At 35.8% G+C, this 21,050-nt stretch overlaps 1 protein-coding gene across 5 annotated transcripts in view; it reads right to left on the minus strand.

Moving 5' to 3' along the window:
- LOC128985735 (protein transport protein Sec23A) overlaps positions 1–19,979 on the minus strand; it is a 38,400-nt gene extending 18,421 nt beyond the window's left edge. For 2 of the 5 annotated variants that reach the window (XM_054405556.1, XM_054405552.1), the window contains exons 1-9: positions 19,874–19,977; positions 18,757–18,931; positions 14,429–14,559; positions 12,121–12,207; positions 11,247–11,477; positions 9,656–9,898; positions 2,490–2,764; positions 745–887; positions 361–512 (exon numbers count right to left, since the gene is read on the minus strand). In XM_054405556.1, the coding sequence (XP_054261531.1) occupies positions 361–512; positions 745–887; positions 2,490–2,764; positions 9,656–9,898; positions 11,247–11,477; positions 12,121–12,207; positions 14,429–14,559; positions 18,757–18,904 (1,410 nt within the window). In that variant the 5' untranslated portion in view covers positions 18,905–18,931; positions 19,874–19,977. Of the gene's footprint in view, positions 1–360; positions 513–744; positions 888–2,489; positions 2,765–9,655; positions 9,899–11,246; positions 11,478–12,120; positions 12,208–14,428; positions 14,560–18,756; positions 18,932–19,873 lie in introns of all 5 variants that reach the window. The other 3 variants (XM_054405553.1, XM_054405555.1, XM_054405554.1) reach the window with 3 other exon arrangements.
- Between the last annotated feature and the right edge of the window lie 1,071 nt (positions 19,980–21,050).

Here is a 21,050-nt window from a genome sequence, read left to right on the forward strand (position 1 = left end):
AATTTAATATAAAATTAATAAATAAAGACTGATACAATATTAATATTACAGTAGATTAAAATCCATTGAAAGATCCCCTGGATTGTAGGTTGTAATACCTCCTTAAATTTTTGTACATTTGACAATGCCATGATGAAGATAAAGACACAAGCTTTATTTACAAAAATGTTCAACTTTTGGACAGAAAACCAATATTTAACTCAAGAATTTTGATAGTTAATTTTAAATTTTTAAATCTACAAAGGAAAGAACAATTTTTGATTAGTATTGTCTTCAAAGGTTGAACTTATTGTAATAAGGTACAGCCTCATAGAGAAACTTGAATGTTTTTGGTAGGTAATGTATATTTAATTTACACACCTGATTAACAACCTCAAAGAAGAGTGCCATGGTGGTCTGAGGCGTGAAGGTGCAGAGTTTCCATTGAGAGGTTCCTCCGAGGCCGATGTCAGTGTCGGACACACACGGACCCTTGACATTGAGTGAGACACAAGGACCGATCGCTCCCATCACTGGACATCAACAAAGTTAATATACAGCTGTTAGCACATTGAGCCAGTATACGATTTCAGGGGTCTGAGGCACATTTGGTCTAAACAGAGGCATTACTAGTAATTATGAGTATATTATTTATTTATAGTAAGAACTTAAGAGTTTAGCTCTCTACCCTAAATTGAGATAAAGTCTTATATTCAGAAAAAATTCTTAACTTAAGAATTTAAAAAGTGTAAATCCAGCCTTTACCTTTAAGTTCCCTTGATGTCTTGACTTCCAAAATGCCGTTGAAAGCCATCTTCAATTCATTCTTCTGGTCTCTGACCAGAACTCTTTGGAATGTTTGCTTGAAAAGTGAAGAGTTGAAAGAATCACCCATCACAATATGGCCCCTAAACAGAAAACAATGGGGAGCAGTTTAATAAAACAATAAATAAGATACAATATATTAACACACTTATCAATGTCTTTTCCATATTTTGAACAATGAGCTATGAATACTTTTTGATTTGTTTAAAATTAAGTTCTTTTAGCGAATTTCCAATATAGGGAATAAGCTATTACCGCAGGTCTTATGGTAAGACCTAGACCCGGGACCGATTTACTTTTTCGTTTAAGGTCCCCAGGGGCCATAAACACCATCCGTTCAATTTTATATATATATATATATATATATATGTGTCCATTAGCGCAATAACTCGAGCAAAAATGAACCCATTTTAATGAAATTTGGTACAAACGTTTAAACCTACATTTAATCGAACGAGTTTGCGATGAGGTAAAAATTGATTTTTCCCATTTTTGACCCTAAAACACTAAATTTCATCATTTCTCTCCAAAACATTTTGTAGAGCTTAAAAAATAAATAATTTTGTATATTGAAGCGTTGTATGCCGAACGGTTACAGAGATAATTTTAAAAATTGTAATTTTAAATTCCCATGTTATTCTTATGGAGAATAAATAAACTGTTGTAGTTTGCTTGTTTATGGATATATTTAAACCAAGTTTGGAAATTTTGTTTATTTAATACTAAGCTATCAACATTGCAATAAAAACACATCTCAATATCTTCCCTGTAGCAGCAAGTACTCACTAAAATTAATGTTAATTAAATAGGAAATAAATCTGACAATTTTTAAGGAATATTTTAGCAGTAATCCAGCCAGGTAAATGGAAATTCGCTTAGTCTGCAGGTTTGCTGCGGCGAGAGTATTTTATTATACGGTGTGTAAAATTAAGTATTAGAAAAAAACTGTATTTTTTAAACCGAAATAGATAGAAATGTTCTGTTTGTGGCATTTATTGTTAACAAAAGATCCACAATTTTTTACATCAAAAATATTTGTTTACCCCTCTAACAGCGTAGGGGAAGGGGGTGACTTATTTTTTCAAATAGCAACCCCTATTGTGTGACCCCTCATTTTGAAGGGTTTGTCAAAAGAAACGCAATGACACAGACCCGAGGTGGATATCCCACCCCTAGCCAAAATGGCAGGTATTTCAAAATTTGATTTATGTGAAAAAGCACCAATTTTTTACAAATATGGAAACAGATCTGTATTTCTTAAACCGAAATAGATAGAAATATTCTGTTTGTGGCATTGATTATTAACAAAATTCCGCAATTTTTTACATAAAAAATATTGTTTAGCCCCCTTAACAGGGTAGGGGGTGGGGTGACTTATTTTTTTCCAAATAATAACCCCTATTGAGTGACCCTCATTTTGAAGGGTTTGTCAAAACATATATGCAATGGTGCAAATCTAAAGTCGATATGTCACCCCTAGCCAAAATGGCAGGTATTTAAAATTTTGAATTGGTAAAATGGGTGCTTTTTCACCTAATCAAATTTTGAAAAAATACATGAAACATTACGTGGCTTGCAAGACAAATGATGTATATAGGTTTATGTAGGCCTACTTAGACCCCTTTCTACAGGAGGTTTAGAACACATTCAATAAGAGCACATTCGTTAACAATTAATTGGCTCACCCAGTAGAGTTGCAGCACTGTTTCATCTCCAGAAGTCCTGTCTGGTCCAGAGCACAAGAGTAGATGTCGATGGCGTGTCCGTTGGTAGCAGCTCTCACAGCTAGGCCATCGTAGTGCTTGGTGGCCTTCTTCATATACTTGGCGTTGTCCTTGTGTATGTCGTGATGTGAGCGGATTGGCTCCCTCAGATCATCATTGACCACCTGACCCGGGCCCTGGGAGCACGGACCTCCGACAAACAACATGATCCTCCCCCCTGTGTTGGGGTATGTGCACTGAAATTAACCAAGAGTTAGTGTTATGCAGCTTGTGATTATTTACATTTCTGGGACACCAAAATATTTACTAATGTGTGAGATCATTTTGAGGACACAATAGTTGGTTATTTATATTTTTGTCTTTAGTCTTTTCTGTGACTGAAGACGCTATTATCCCCTTTTCTGACTAAACAATATACACACTAGCGATGGTCCATGACCATTGACTCCAAACTAACATGAAAACCTCATGTAGACCTACTATGCAGAAAACTTTCTTCCACCACTTGTCATCAGAAGAAAAAAGCAAATAAGTGGAACAGATGCAGCAAATGTAGCCTATTTAGCTCTTTTTTAAGAGTGGGCAGTAGCAGTCGGCCATATTGGATTGATGCCCCATAAGAACAATGTAATCTTTTGAACCATATAGCGCCGTTATTTTTTAACATAGAACTACGTTTGATGTGTCATTGGAAAGAGAATACAATTCTACAGGGGGTTTGCTTTTTATTTTTTTGATTAAAGAACTATTAAAATAATTATAGCAAAAATACGCTTGTTTAAGTTTACAAATTTGTGGAGGATTTTCTAAAGGAATATTTGAAATTCGAAAAAGCAAACCCCCTACAAAATTTAATTATCTATCGAATAAAGTTTGTTTCAAGAAGATCCGACGTAAACTGTGCACGTGATATGGTTTAAGAAAATGCATGTTTTTGCTGTCCATCGCGGCGGTAATTCGGCGTAGTAGTCTGGCAGTTCTCCGTGAGATAGCAGCACGCTCGCGCATTTGGCGGGAGTTCAAATCAGGTTATTATGGTTCTACATTCATCATGCGCTGCTAATTTTATAGCTTTTTTTATTTAATGTGGAACAAATATTGTTACGAAATTATTGTTATGATTATTGTTGTCATAGTTATAGTTATTGAAAGAAAGGAAATGAACTGGGGACAGTAAGAAATGGTGTGGTGTTGAATACATTTTAAATTTGAATACAAGTATAAAATATGTTGTAAATTTATCAAATACTATTTCTTAGTTCTATACTGATATAAGTACAAAACCAACATGTGTACAATCAATATGCCAGAGCCTTCCTGTCCCACGCAATGATTGGAAATTAGATACAGTTTAGTAGAAATATAAAATCTTTTAATACAATATATACATTTAAGGCATTAAATTATATTCGTTTCATGTGATAACGGGCAAATTTCATAATTTAACTAATATGTACAGATGTATTTTTGAACGAATTAGTCTGCTGGTATAAAAAATTGTTCTGTTTATAAAATAAAATTTTAAATGTCTAAAATTCAATTACATAATTTATAATTATAAAATCAAACTGTCATAACCTATCCAAACTATAAACTATAACGATAATGAAGAAATCGAATCAAAAAGTTTGTGCCTCCGGAGGTTTCGAACCGGTAACCTTTATATCGTTTCTCCGGTGCGCTAACCACTACACCACCGAGACAAGATGTTATCATTAGGGAAGGAAATCTCCTAAACCTCTAGGTCGATCACAGCACAGATAGCTACCCCCTCCCACCTTGGCCGACGTCTCGGCCGTACACATTGTAACCACGAGACACATTGCACTCGCCCCACCCCTACACCTTATATTTCTTACTTTCGCAAGTCACAATGTTGAAAAAACATGCCAATTCCATCCCAGACATTATTGTGAACTGTGAGGTTATGTTCTAGGCTAGCAACCTATTTGGTCTGCTGTGTCCACAAGTCCAGTGACGTTTAGAATTCCCTAGTAATAATTCGTAGTGCTACTTACTTACAAATGTAGAAAGTCATTTTGTGTGCTTCTTTTTATTTACGGGTGTGGTATTATAGGAAATAAAAAACGACCGTTTCGAAGAAAGGCGAAAAACAGAGGTGGTGAAAGGTTGGCTGAGTGGAGAGTATTGAGAGATTTTGGTGTTGTGGGAAGTAGAAAAAGAAAACTAAGTAGTGATGTTGAGGAGCTGATTGCTGATGAGGCGATGAGCTGTGGGGAAGAGGATGGAAATTTGTTACCTCTAAAGGCCCGGCGCATATTGAGACGCAGTCGGAGCAGCGCAGCGTAGTGCCGCGCAGGGCAGTCTTTTGTAAACCACATGTTCGCTAGGAAACGCTTATATTATGACGCAGCGCAGGGCAGGGCAGTGCAGTCCCGCACGTGGACTGCGCGCACTTGTGGTCGAGTCACAAGTGTCTGTGCCGCATTGCTCACCTGCGCCGGGTTTACGCTTTACTAGTGTTTTGTGACGGATCTAGAGGATAATTAATAGAAATTGTGCATTTTTATCCAGTTTTTAGGTTACCAGTCATAGTAAGTGTATAAATAGTAATTACAAGAATGAAATCTGGGAGAAAATACGAAAAACACTAAACATTGCAAATTTTTTCGCCCTTTCTTTCTTGTTCTCTTGTGAAGAAGTAACAATAAATCTAGATCAGCACCTGAATCTGACTCAAAACTCAAATCCTAATATTTAACAACATACAACAATACACAATAAACTGTATCACTCCTATACGAGAACTGCACGACACTGCTTCCCAATTTGCGATGTCAATTGTGCAACACAGACTTTTTGCCCAATTCCGCCCTGTGCTGTGCTGCACTGCCAGTATCGTGCCACACAGCTCAATACAATATGCGCCTGGGCTTTGTAGACAATTCCACGCTATCATCTGATCCTACTGACTGTTTGGGCAACTGTGATATTACCGGTCGTAGAATAGTTGACATTTGTTATTTAGTTGATCAATTTGTCCAACTAAACATGTACCTCAATTTGGCTGTTCCCTCAGAAACCTGAAATTAGTTAGTGAAATAAAAAGAGGGCTTAGGAGTGGGTTTGTGTTTGATTGCAACATGTGCCACATCAAACAGACAATATGGAGTGAGCCTGAACCTCGGGGAAATGCAATGTCAATGGACATAAACAGTGCAGCAGTAGCCGGTTCTATTACCAATGGTGGAGGATTTGTCGCCTTAGAACGGCTGCTGTCTGTAATGAATGTTCGTGCCATGAACCGGAAAACGTATGACAAACATGAAGAACTAATTTCAAAAGGTTGGGAGGAAACTTGCCATTTGGACACCAAAAGGTCTAAAAACTGTAAAAATTGATCGGGACGATGACTTTTGGGAAGTAAACATGAAAGAAAAACTTGAAACCTTTTATATGAAATGTTTACTTCCCGAACTTGTAAACTCACCTCACAATATTCATTTAGGCTAGGCCTATTCTATAAATATTTAAAGTTAATAAGTTAACAAAGTTAAATAAAAATAAGTTAATAAGTTAAAAAAAATATACGAATTACAAAAGGTGTTTTATTGAAACAAATGAACAAAGATGCAATGAAATTTAAAAGGCTTAACGTTATAATGAAAGGACTGACAATGGAGTGTGGGGGTTGAAATTAAAATGAAATAGAAGATAAGTTTTATAAGAAATTTTAAGTATTATAAGAAATGTTGATGTCCCAAGTAGCAGAAAAACGAGAAAAAAATTGTTTTAATATCAATTATAAACTTATATTAAAACTGTTATTAATATGAGTATAGTTGACAACCGGCAAAATTTAAAATATTTTAAAAATTGTTTTACAACTATATTGCAACAGTTTTACAACAATTTAAAAACTGTTTTGACAACAATTTTAAAATTGACTTTGCAACAAGTTGAAAATTGTTTTCACATAGGACCAGCCATCCCATGGGCATATCCTAAACACGAAATGATAAAAGATTTTGTGTGAAATGCATATATATCAGTTGAGCATTTTGATTAAATAGTTCATAAAAACAAATTTTGAGAAAAAACTAGAATCAAAATTATCTTCCCCAGCGGGTCTTGAACCCGGGACCTCCAGACTGTGAATTCCTTACCTTAGCACTGAACTATCTGTGGTTGTTGATAATTTATGTTTTCAATCGGTCAAAGAGGAGCAGACAGTTGCAATGGTTGCAATAAATACTTTTGATACTATGATTATGTTTAGGCCTCAAGTTGTTGAATTGATTTTCTGGGAGTTGAGGAGGATACCGGTATTTGAATGTAGATGAATTAATTAACATTGCTGATGTTATTATAATTATTAAGATTAATTCATCTTCCCCCCTTAAATTGTTCAACTACAAAAAATTTGCTCAAATAACTAAAAAAAAAATATTTGCATTATTATTATATGCTAAGCAGGTGTTCCATAACTGTATCTAGTATCACAACTATCACAATTAACGTCATCGGTAACTTATCACAAAAATCTGTAACTTATGCATTAAACAGATTGCAAATAACTTCATTTTGTGATGTTCTACAAGCCTAGTGTAAATGTTTCACAAATTGTATGTTTGTCAAGTGTTGTTTTGGTTAGGCCTATGCCATCCACCATGATTGTAAAGTTGAACAGTATTTACGTTGGTAAGTTATTTAGAAAACTTGATCTTCAACTAATGTTTCCAACATGTGTTGGATCCGATTTACCATTCATTAATGTAATTACTTAACTTGTTTCATTTTTGAGTAATCTCAGAATTGATAATGTTACACCATGTACATACAGGGTGAATTTTAAATGAGTTCCCCCCCTACTTTTTTCTACATTTCTTAAGATATCAACTTCGGACCACGTCAGATCATTGTAGTGTAGTAAGTACTTCATTTTGACTGGATAAACATTTTTGGCCGCCATCTTGGATCCGCCATATTGGATACAAAATTTTTTTTTCAAATGTAAAGGTATAGACATACCACGAACAAAACAACCTGCGCAGAAACGAAAAGATCACGTGGTTCGCGCCGGTAGGTGCGGCGTACCATTCAAACCTGCGCGGCTCGAAACGGCCCAGGGTTCTTTTGTTTCTGGTATTACTATAGGGTTGTGACCCATTGTTTCAAACTAGAATTTTACGCTGATTACACTGCCGCAATTAGTTTTAAAAAATCTTTATCCGTTCTAAAGTTATGAGGACTTTTTACAACTTTATTTTTAGCCCTTTTTAACATTGTGCATTTACAAACTAAGACCATAATCTCAAAATAGTGCTAGATAAAGATAAGTATACACCACCATTCATTGTCGACCTATTATCACTTGGTTATGACGGATTAATTTTTTTCGGCCGCCATCTTGGATCTGCCATTTTGAGATGTGATAAATTAATTTAAATATGAAGGTGGTGTTAAGAAGCAAACTAAAACAGTTTATTTATTCTCCATAAGAATAACATGGGAATTTTAAATTTAACTTTTTTTTATTATCTCCGTAACTTTTGGGCATACAACGCTTCAATATACATAGTTATTTCTTTTTTGAGCTCTACAAAATGGCTTCGTTTATTATAAAATTTCGTGTTTTTAGGTTCGATAATCGGAAAAATCCATTTTTACCCCATTAAACTCCTCATAGGCTTACAATTTAGATCCAATAAATGTGCTCAAATTTGATGATCCACGAAACTAGTTCAATATCAATACAATCAGTCCAAAGCATCCTACCACCAAGGACAATGTCAAGGTACTGGTTGTGTTAACGCGACGTCAATGCTTGGCCGATGCACCAACTTAGCCGCCAGTCCCGTTCCCGCTCCATCGCCGTTTTAATAATAAATGTTATGAATTTAATAATTTCTATTACATCCGTGGATTTATTATTATTTGTAATAATAAAAATTCAGTATATAGAATGGTTTATATTTATTTTTATATTTGTATGCGTCATTTAATAACAAAAAATTAATTTAAAAATATTTTATATTATTTTAATAGCTATATATCTGCCAGAAGCTTCTCGAATGCTTTTTGCAGGTTTTTTTTACCTTAAATGCGAAGAAAAATTTGTGCTATGTGCCAAATTACAAGATAACAGCTTTTTTATAATAATTAGATTTTTTTGGCAACAGAGATAAAATGTATAGGTTAAATACTATGGATATGACAATTTTAATATTTTAGTAGAAATGCAGCAAGGTAAATGTTTGCTTAGTCTGCAGGTTTGCTTTGGTGGGGGTATTTAGACCTTAAATATAAAGAGAAATAAGTGCTATGTGCAAAATTAAAAAGGAACAGTTTTTTAAAGATATTAGAATTTTTTGTCAAGCAAAGTAAAAATGTATAGGTTAAATTAACATAAATTGCTCAACTACTCCTAAATAGCTATAGGGCATTTTTGTAAATACAAAAGTTGTTCCTTATTGTGTAAGCAACATTTATTGTTATAAAAGTAACTCACTATATATTACCGTTTTCGAGATATAAGCTCCTAATGAGTTTCATGTAATAAATCCCGCCGCCATTTTTAAAATGGCGGATTCTGAGGTTATGCCCACTCTGCCAAGCTGGCACCCACGTGAAAAATGATAACCCACATAGTACCTACATGATCCTTTAGGGTGTTTTTCTATACATAAAATGCACACGGGAACCCCCCTAGCAAGTGGATTAAAGCTAAAATACAATTTTCTTCTCTAAAAACTCTTGAGAGGGAATAAAAGGGATTTTTTAAAAGCCAAATATAAAATTGTTTTAAAAACATTGAGTGAGTTGGATATGATTGAACAATTTTACTGAATTTGTTATATATTATCTGTGACATCACTATAAGCGATAACTCACAGATCTACTCAATGTGACTGTTACATTGTGTTTCACCAGATAAATCAGGACTGACAAAGAGTTGGGACAATCGATTAGTCGGTATGATCACAAACGATGTCGTACCGATATCTATAGGTACTCCGGGGGCAGTGGTAGGTTAAAGTGCTCACCACCCAAGTGACTCAATCTTTGTAAACATAAGTGTAAACATGCTCCAAGCTGGTTTTTCACTCACAAAACAAACTGTACCTATTTTTAAATGATTAACTTATAAATAGCAGCTGGGATACCTCAAGCAGGCCAACAGCAATGGAGAGTGCGACCCCGGTGGACCGCAAGGAACGTTTGCCCTGAGGTACTGGCCACGGGTCTCTCTGTAGTTCTCCTAGCAGATCTGTGAGGCTCATGTCACAGCGATGTACTGGCTGCAGGAACCTGTTGGCAGGGGGGATGGCTTGTGGTTGACCCCCAGGGCCCCGCTGTTGTTGGGGTTGAGGAACCGCTACCTTCCCTATACCCAGCATGTCTTGCACCTGATCAACAAGTATTACAACATTTACTGTTTGGTGTATCATAACAACAATCAAAAAGTAGAGAAAATTCAGAAGCCATTGATGGTGTACTATCTTCACCTTCTAAGGACTACTCTTAATGTTAACAAGTTAGTAGGTGTAGTTGAAAATAATACTAGTTTAATCTTGAAAAGAATACTTTCTGGACTTGTTCACCATTTGTTACTGAGCTATTAATTACGATTTTTAACAAAATTTTGACATGAGGTTGTAACAGGTCCACGGTTTCGACCATTTCTTTACTTGTAAAATTCCCCTAGTGTTGGAATACACAAAGTTAATAGTAAAGAGCAAACTGTTAATGTTAAGACTATTGATTGAATTAATGTGATGTATTAAAAAACATAATGGTTATTGTCAAAAAACCTACAGTTTAGATTTTTAGGAGCCTCCATTCATTCAAAACATGTAATCTAGTCTCTAAAATGCATGGTTGCATGGATTTATTAAAAGAAAATACATTTAAAAAATCTACATAAGGTATAGGAAAGATATAGGACATACTTTATACTTTTTTATGAAATGGCGACCATTCATAGTAGGTATTTTAAGCCAAGTATGAATGAAGATGAGTGTAGGATGAGTGGCGCGATCTTGTAGTCTTGTAAGTGACTAAGGCCGACATTCCTTAGACACAGCTGTTAATTAATAGCCCATACAGCTAATGGCAACTAAGGGACCTACAGTTTATAGTGGAATCCGAACCACATTTTTTTGCCTTGATATATACGAATTGGTCTAATTATAAGAATAGCACTGCGGGTAGTCGTAGTACTCACTCGTGTGGACTCTAATCCCCACCAGGGAGTATCGCATCCACAGTGCATGCCTATAAATATCCACAATTCGTGACCTTACAGTAGACCAACTAATAGTTTGGGTCTGGATTGTCTTACTCTTAGAATCCGAGTAAAGTGTGTGAAGTTATTTTTATACTAGCTCCTCACAATGAAGCATTTATCTGCAAGGCTTTAGAAGTGAATACCTCTTAACTGTAGGGTATAGTGTAGAAAATTGCACAGAGTACATTATGTATATAATAAAAGTATATATTTTGGTATAATTTATAGATTACAATTACAACTTTTAGTGAAAGTCCTAAAAAATAACACGGTGGATCATATTATAGACTAGACTTCATATGAGGAAATTAAAATTTATTCAGAGAAACATTGAATTTAATTTTGAACATTCATCACATAAATTTCCTTGTGTCTATTCTTTAAAACCTATTTAAACTAAAGGTATTTAATGATTCCCGTGAAAACAACTTTAAGCCTAGTCTAAAGTATTATTTAATTTGCCAAACCTGACGAGCTGTAAGATCTTTGGTGCCACGGAAGACGTAACTTTTGCTACATCCCTCACAACCGAGTTCATGGACTTGGACCATCTTGCCAAACGTGATGAGTCCCACAAGGGCACCAGGTGGCAGCAATGACAGCGACATTTGTAAGGAATCCTTCAAAGCACCAAGCTCCTCATCATCCAGACAGGTGTCCACCACCAGCAGAAAGATGGGCGGCATCGACTGTGCTCTCTGTCAAACATCAAACACACATTAGACCGACACTGTTGAAACACATTGGCTGGTCTGCAAGTCTTCAGAAATCTAAGTTGTTTTAGTCATCAACAGTCAGAGGTTACTGCCAGATGTTACACTCTTCCTTTGAAGATGCATCCTCAGTTGCTAGGCTGCCAGGGTTTCAGTTAAAAAATAAAAAAGTCGCTGGCTGGAATCTGAAAAAAATCTGTAAGCTTACTGATGTTTTACAACTCAAAGTAGCTGTTATTAATCATTGGAAATTTGGTTAATGATTGTTCTTTTACAATCAGTTGGTCTTGGTGAGTAAAAAAGTTACATAAAACTTCTCACTTTACTCTACCCTTGTATATTCAACTTAGCAACTGTAACCTCGAGTACTTCACCTATTCGGAGATTTGTGCCAGGCACATGGCAGGCACATATGTCCGGTACAAATTTGTAGGAATAGAATCGTACCTTTCAGAGAGGGATAAGACTTTTAGCTTACCGGTACAATATTGTGTAACCATGATTTTTGTATTGTCTTGGACATTCTGTTTTAAAGGTTAACTTATCACTGCACTTGAACAAAATGTCAGAGGAATAGAGGATTCGATCTGATGCGTTTTAAAATTTAGAAATACGCCTAGATACTTACTGTAATGGTGTATTCGATGGTGGAAAAAGATGGGATGAGCTCGGCTGGCTGATGTTGTTCTGTGATGGCAGCATATTGAGGTGGGAACTGAACACAAACATAGCTCAGATTAGATCATCGTCATTAGGGATAAACACGTCCCATAGGAGCATTACATGAAATGTCTGGTCTTCAGGTTTAATAGCTGATATTTTGGGTTATTTCAAAATTGTAACCCTTAAATGTACAATTTTCATTACAGTCATCGTGTAGAGCTTAAAAAACACATAGTTATATATATTGAAGTGTTGTTATACAAAAAAAAGTTCATGGAGAAAATTAATGAAACTGTACATTCAAAATTCCCAAGTTATTCTTATAGATAGAGGAAAAGTACACTGTTCTAGTTTGCATGTTAATGGATATATTTTATCAAATTTGGAAACTTTATTTTATTTCATACTAAACTATTATTTAACATATTTACCAATAGACACTTTTTCCTTCCCTGTAGCAGGAAACCTAAGTACTCGTTAAACCTAATGTTATTTACAAATGGAATGAATCTAATATGTAGGGCCTACAAGGAAAATTGTTAGTTAAAATCCAAACAGAGAAATGGGAATTTGCTTAGTCTGGCAGGTTTAATGTGGCCGGGATATTTTTAAACGGGCTGAATAGATTAATTATTAACTTGAGAGAAAATGTTGATCGTTAATACTGTACTAAATTTTACTATATGCAAACACTATAGTAGGCTGTTTCATTTTTATAGATTTTTATAGATCTACAAAATGTAATTCAAAATATTTACAACACAATGTGGCAATTTCAAATCACACAAAGTTTAGCTAGTCACCTGATTTTCCCCATAAGGACATGTTTTCAACAGAGTAGTCCACTCCTCAGAATTTCCTTTTACAATAGAACTCACCTTCATTTGCAAAGTAAACTCATATACTGATAGGCCCTACCAGTCCTGATACATACAAAATTCAGATTTAAATTACAAGCAATATAACATTTGTTGATACAAAGGCTATCCTGAAAGTATATTACGTTTTAGAATTAAGGATAAACAAAGTCTTGGAAAAATAGTTTATTGTATACAAATGAAGGCCATACTTAAATACTACTTTTCAACATAGTCACCTACCAAATTAAGGCACTGGTCGTAGCGTTTGAATGAGCTTAGAAATTTCTTCATTGTACAATTCGGCCGCCTGCACTTTCAACCACTTGGTTACCTCTTATTGCAGCTGTGTGTCGTTAACAAAACGCTGCATAGCCTTGCTGGGAATAAGTGAAAGTCGCTCGGTGCCAGGTCGGGACTGTACAGCGGATGAGAAAACAACTCCCACTTTAAAAAATTCAAGAAGTGACATTTGCCATGTGGGGCCGGGCGTTGTCGTGAATCAACAGGATCTTTGAGCTTAACTTTCCCCTGCGCTTGTTTTGTATCACTCTTGTAAGGTTTTGCAATACCTTTGAGAGTTTATTGTAGTGCCTCTTTTCAGGAAGTCCACAAAAATTACACCTTCCTTATCCCAAAAAACAGTCGCCATCACCTTCCTTGCCGACATTGTGTGCATGCATTTCTTTGGTTGGGGGGAATTTATGTGCCCCCTCTGCATCGACTGCAATTTTGTCTCACAGTTCACATGTTTGACCCATGTTTCGTCACCAGTAACGATCGTAAGCGTCCAGAAACGTTAGTGCTGCACTTTTTTTACTCTCTGTCAAGATTTTCTGTACCCATCTAGCACAAAACTTGAGGTAAGCTTATCCGTAATGATCTCGTACAACAAACTTAGCGAAATTTGTGGAAAACCCATAGAGAGTTCCGTTACCTATTGTAAATTTTTGAGTTTTACGGACTTTGGCATAGACTTTTTCGACAAGTTCAACAGCCACAATGCTGGGTCTTTCACTTGGCTCTTCGTCGTTAACGTTAGTTCGGCCATTTTAAAATTTTATGACCACTGACGCACTCCATATTCAGTGATAATGTTTTTTCCATAAACTTCACAAACTAGCCGATAGATTTCTATCGGTTTACAGTTTTTTTAAGTACAAAACCGTGTAACTGCACGTATCTCACAGTTCGCAACATTTTCAATCAACACAGACATGTTAAACTGTCACAGTAACTCAATGGACAGCAGAAACCCCTCACTAGCACGACTAGATGCCGACTGAGCAGCATAGCGAACTGACACCAAGATGGCCGCGCTAGCCCCGCCCTTTGCGGATACAGACAAAAACGTAATCTACTTTCTGGATAGCCCTCGTATAATGTAAATGAAGTAGCCTAGACAGTTTTACTCACTGGATTCCTTTGAAAACAGAAGTTGCAAACCCATAGTTTAGCTCTGTAGTCTACTTGGCACATCGGGTTCAGGATTGCTCGGCATGTGTTTCTTGTGCACAAAACCGGATCATACTGGATTGGTGGGAGATCTATCAAAAACATATGGTAGTAATTTTTAAAAACAGCTTCCAATGATAAACTGACAAAGTGGAAATTACAACAGTCTATTTTGAACTTAAAAATAAACATTTACAATTAAATGCTCTATTGCCACATAAATTAATTTCTATCATGTTAATTTAGTTCAAACCGATAATGTTGATTTTTACCAATAACATATTATCTATTATCTATTATTTACGAGGGTCGTCTCAAAAGTAAGTTACACATTTGTTTTAAATCACAGCGTCGAGCGCTAGAAAGCTGGGAGTCGCGGGGAATTTTTGTCTGGATGTAGTGGCAACACTGTAAACGTCGCAGCCGCCTACGGAACTCGCCCCTCCAGTATCGCTCCGGCCATCATGGAGATACCACTTGTTCCCACGGCCGATTGTGAAATCCGTGCAGTAGGCCTAATTAGATTTTTGACTGCAAAAAATAAAAATGCAAGTGAAATTCATCGAGAATTGTGCAGTGTTTGTGGTGAAAATGTGATGTGTAGGCTAATGGTTTCCCGCTGGAGTCAATCGTTTATTAATGGACGAAAATCGTTACACGATGAACAACGAAGTGGCCGCCCGTCCACTTCCCGCGCTTTGACTGTTGTTGAAGATGTCCGCAAGGTCATTGACACCGACCGGCGCTTGACATTGGATGAAATCATTACACAGCTTCCTCCAAATGTTGAAATTAGTCATGCGTCGCTTCACAGAATCATTTCGGACGATCTCAGTTTGTCAAAAGTCTGTGCAAGATGGGTGCCACGCCTTCTTTCAGAAAGGCATAAGGAGCAGAGGGTTGATGCTGCTCTCCAGTTCCAACAATTTTTTGATGATGAGGGAGATGGCCTATTCAACAGGATAGTAACCGGGGACGAGACTTGGGTGCACATTTGGACGCCCGAAAGCAAGCGGCAGAACATGGTGTGGAAGGGAAAGGACGAGCCTACTCCAAAAAAGGCAAAAGTCGTCGAATCAGCTGGCAAGGTCATGGCAACGATCTTTTGGGACTCTAAGGGAGTATTGTTGATTGATTACCTGCCAAGGGGGGAAACAATTACAGCTGAACGTTATTGTGAAGTGCTACGTAAGCTGAGAAGGGCGATACAGAACAAAAGGAGGGGAAAGTTGACCAAAACAGTGTTTTTGTTTCACGACAATGCTCGCCCACACACCGTCCGTCAAACACAAGACCTTCTGGAATCCTTCCAATGGGATGTTTTCGGCCATCCACCTTACTCTCCTGACTTGGCGCCGAGTGTCTCTTCCCGGAGTTGAAGCGGCATTTAGGCGGGAAGCGCTTAGAAAACGAAGACAAACTGAAACGGGAGGTGGAACAATGGCTAACCAAAATGGCAGCAGAGTGGTGATGCTGGACTAAAAAAACTGTTGCCACGTTATCAAAAATGCCTTGAAAAAGATGGCGACTACGTAGAAAAATAGTCTATGTATGTATCTTTTGAAATATACCCTTTTCAAATCAAATTTGGCTTTTAGCGAATTTCCCTATAGGGAAGTAGCTATTACCGTAGGTGGCACGGTAAGACCTAGACCCGGGACCGATTTACTTTTTCATTTTGATGTCCCCAGAGGCCAAAAACACCATTCGTTCAAATTTTTATATATGTATATATATATATATATATAGACTTATATATATATACGTCCGTGAACGTGATAACTTGAATAATTTTAGTCCGATTTTGATGAAATTTGGTTTAAAGGTGTAAAGCGGGATAAACTTGAATGAGTTCGCGAACCAGCACGATCGGACCATGGGAACGGGGCTTTACGGGGGGTTTTATGGGGTAAAAATTGGTTTTTCTCACTTTTGACCCTCAAGACACAAAATTTCCCGATTTCTCTTTAAACCTTTTTAAAGAGCTTAAAAAAACAAATAATTTAGTATATAAAAGTATTTTTGTTCGATTAGGCCTATTAGTAACGGAGAAAATTTAAAAAATTGTAAATTTAAAATTCCCATGTTATTCTTATGGAGAATATTGTCAAATGTTGTAGTTTGCTTGTTTATGGATATATTTTGATCAAACTTGGCAAATTTATTTATTTTGTACTGAGCTATCAATATTTTACTCAAAAACACACTTTATTAGTTTCCTTGTAGCAGCAAACCTAGGTACTCGTTAAACCTCATGTTATTTAAATATATTTAACTGAAAATCAATTCAGACAAATGGAAATTCGCTTAGTCGGCAGGTTTGCTGCGGCGGGGGTGTTTTATTTATTTTGGAAATAGGTGTAACTTACTTTTGAGACGACCCTCGTATTATCTATTAGCTGATACTTTTCTACTAGCTACCATATTAAGCGGGTTGAATATATCCGATATTACTCCTTAATTTTGCCACTATCCAAACACAATAGGATTTTCTTGTAAGGAAGGGGCTAATATGTCATACTCTCATATTAATCTAAGACTACAAAGACATTACACTACATTAAATTATTAATAGGAAAGTACAGACTTTATGGTTCATCCAGAAAGATCATCAATTGAAGTACCGGTAGGTTAGGGGACTGAGTGAAATGTGGTTCAGATTCCACTATGGATGGTAGGTCCTTTAGTTGCCATTAGCTGTATGGGCTATTAATTAACAGGTGTGTCTAAGGAATATGTCGGCCTTAGTCACTTAAAAGACTACAAGATCGAACCACTCATTCTACACTCATATCCATTCATACTTAGATTAAAATACCTACCTTTGTATGGTTGCCATTTCAAAGAAAAAGTAAAAAAGTGCATGCCTAACAATCCAGGGGTTGCCATTTTATCATGAGAAAGGTCAGTAGGATTTTCATGGTTCAAAAACTGCTTAAAAACTGGACTGAGCACTCTAGGCTTTTCATAAATTGTCTTGGTTAAAGAAGCCTGATACTGGTCAGTAACAAAATAACCTAAGGCATTTGACTCGTACACTTCTTGCATTTATATTTAGATTAAAATACACTAAGTTTTCTTACTATCTCAATATAGCTAGTGCTTGCATTTATTGGCTATGCGGTTTTAAACAACTAGCGGTATTTAAATTGTACAAAAACAGTCTGTGGAGATAGGCCTAACATAAAATAACTGAGTTCATTATAACATAAACTTTTAAACACTTAATACAGTCACGAATCCGTATAAAACCCGACCTACCTGCCCCACATGCCTACATAAGAGCAGATTATTTAGTTTCAAAACGAATTGATTTTATTCCCCATTAAGTCGAGTATAAACAGCTGTTTGCTCTCCTCAGTCAAGAGCCTTCCCCACATGTCTGCGACGTAGGGAGCATATCACGCCATACTACCTTGAGGCACTCATTCTGAAACTAAATTATCAAAGATTCATCAAAATTTTGTATTGGTTTTTTCAATTTTGAAAACAGGCTCCCCAAAATATTTCAAATTCGATTTGAAATTTGTGTCTCAGGGTATTGTAGTCATGAATGTCTTGTTCTTCTTCGATTACACTGCGTATACCTCATCATGTGACCACGGCTTTTGTTGTTACCGCTTGTCGTCTGTGGAAGGCATACCCCTGCACATTAAGACACTTGAAAAACGTTCCCAGTTTGTGGCGGCACTGAAGAAGCTCTACTTTGAGAAGATGGGCTCGGCTGGCTTGTCCTAGGGCTACTGTTTCTTTGCGCGTTTGCTGATGAGGGGATGCAAGAATGTGCAAATGTGTTTTTTTTTTATTTGCATGCTTTTTTATTTTTCTCTCTGAGAAACGTACTTTAATTGTTAAATATGTTTATGTTTAATTATATTAAGTAATCCTATTGTATTATTATTTCTATATATTTATGAATGTCAGGTTAAGTTTAAGAAATGGCCATGTGGCTATAACTTTGCCTGAAAAAAATAAATGATTTTTCAATTTTTCATTCAATTTTCATTTCACTCAGTCCTCAGCCCACATACGGACTCGTCCAGACCACACCATATTACCATCAGTACCGCTAAATGAACCTTAAATTCGTAATTTTAACCCTAGTTTTACAGTCACTTAGGAATTTCTCCAACAAAAACTGATTGCATTTTTGGATTCAGCGTGAAAAGCTGTAAGAAGACATCTAAAAATTACATCATATCCCAATGTAGAATTACTTAATAATTGCCAAAAACTTATTTAGTATGTAAAAAATATAAGCCTAATTAGGTCTATAGGTCTCTTTTTACCTGGTCTTTCTTTTATAGGTTGATACAAACAGCCAATAGGTACAACCAATCTTGTCGCTTCAAGTCGACTAGAAGGCCACACATTCCATGTGAACCTGACACCATCCCTTTCTTCATTTTGCTGTATGAATTCTTCATATGTAGTCATAATTTAACTTACATATATTTTAGTCACCTATAAAATGAGATGTTATTTAATTTTTACAAACATTTAAAGGTACTTGACGGTACTTTCCTGTTAAAGGGATACATTCATTATTATCGATGATTTATCTTATTCCTTCTGTTTTAATATCTTCTAACGCATTTAAATTACAAAATAATTGAGAACTATAATCTTGTTTAGGCAAAAATGGATTGAGGAATGAAATTGTTCTAAACTAAGAACCTAACATAACTAACCAAACTTGTTGTACAATTTCAAAATTCCGTTGATAACAGAAAGGCATGTGGGGAGTATCAAACGGAATTTTAAAATGTTACAGCAAGTTTAATTAAGTTAGTTAGGTTAGGTTATTAACTTAGTTAGAACAGTTTATTTTCTAAACAACTTAATGTTTTTAAATTTTTTGTTGATACTGAACAATATTTAAGTTATTTATCATAGTTGTCAGCCAGCTGATATGTTCTAAGTTAATTCGATAATATCGATATATCGGATCTAAAAATAAAATATCAATATACCGTATCGAAAAGAAATAAATCAATATATCGAAAAGAAATAATCAATAAAAATTAATGTTCCCTTTAACAGGAAAGTACCCATTCAAAACTGAAAAGGCAGTCAGAGAAAATTCCAGATTTAGGATTCATTATAAAAACAGTTAATAGGTCAACAAGATTGGAAGAATTGCTTGGTTGGTGGTTAGTTATGTTGAGTAGAGAGTTTTTGAGCTATTTGTGTTTTAGCCATTGTTTTAAATTTTCTATACAACCTCAATTTATTTGTCTGAGCCAAGAGCAAACAGTTTTAAGTAGTGTTGAACATGAAAGCCTAGTCCCTGCTGTAAGAATGTAAGAATACCCTAGAAATTAGCACTTAACACTAAGCAATTGTTTATATTGTTAGTAACAACAGACACTTACGATATAAGTATTAACAAATAAACAAACCCACCAATCGATAGTATTTTAAAAGAAACCTGTATTTTATTAAATTAAAAAAATAGGTTAAAGATTGACATACTGACAACTGACATCACCACCACCGCAGCAGACGCCAAAGAAGAAGAAATAAAAGTCAACGTCACTTTTGTAGACACGTCAGTTAAAATCAGCTGAACCAACTTCAGGTTTTTGGTGATTTGATGTAAATTATAGGAATTGCACTGCATACTATATAATATGTGATAGTACAAACTCAAGATAGCAAAAATGTTTCAATGGTTAATAATCATAGAATCGTGCATTTTAATTTTCATCATCAAAAGATTAAATTTACGTAATAAATTGAGTATCTACAGGCAAATAAATATCAATATACAATTTTTGGAACCATAGTTTAAACTATTGTTTCATATGTTATAGACCATGCGTTTATAGTTACAGTATTATGTATTTCTTGACAATTGAGAAAATGACAAACTGAAACCTTAGACTAACCAACAAAAACTAAAACTACTACTAAATATTTGTTCGTGCTCTGTACTCTAATCAAGTAGTATATCATGTATATAATTCACCCTCATTTTTATAAGACCTTGCCATAATTTGCAATAATTAACGGTATACTTGTCAGAAATTACACACAAAAACAGACAAGCATAAGATTTTACTAAGAGTCTTCCGGGACTGGCGCAGTACCGTATCGAAAGTCAATCCGTATCACTTATTTAGGCTCTAGCATAGATAACATACTCCCTTAGTAGTTTTTTTTTGTCCTAGGACGCTAGGCACGAGCCTGGGATTGTTTTTCACATCACTTCAGGCTAGACCTAGGGGTTGCGGCATTATCACTTAGATAAAATCCATTGGTGACTTGGTGGGGATCGAACCCGGGACCTCACGGACTGAAGTCCCGCGCTCTAACCACTACGCCAGCTCGCTCCCGCTCCCTTAGTAGTAGAGACTATGTTTTATCAGTTTTATCTATGTCTCTAGCCAAGTGATACTATTGACTTGAGAATTGAGAACCACAATGTTTTACCAATGATCAATGAATGAGAAATACATACAACTAACTGCTTTCTCTGGATCGACTCTTTCATCGGATCGAATTATAGTAACCCGCATATTTTAATGCGAGCACTTGGATAGTCCCGGTGAAGATTATGTTTTCTAATTATAATACCAGA

The sequence above is a fragment of the Macrosteles quadrilineatus genome, unplaced genomic scaffold (assembly GCF_028750875.1).
Source record: "Macrosteles quadrilineatus isolate MER2022 unplaced genomic scaffold, UCM_ALF_1.0 Scaffold_2__2_contigs__length_208266976, whole genome shotgun sequence".
Classification (NCBI taxonomy): Eukaryota; Metazoa; Arthropoda; class Insecta; order Hemiptera; family Cicadellidae; genus Macrosteles; species Macrosteles quadrilineatus.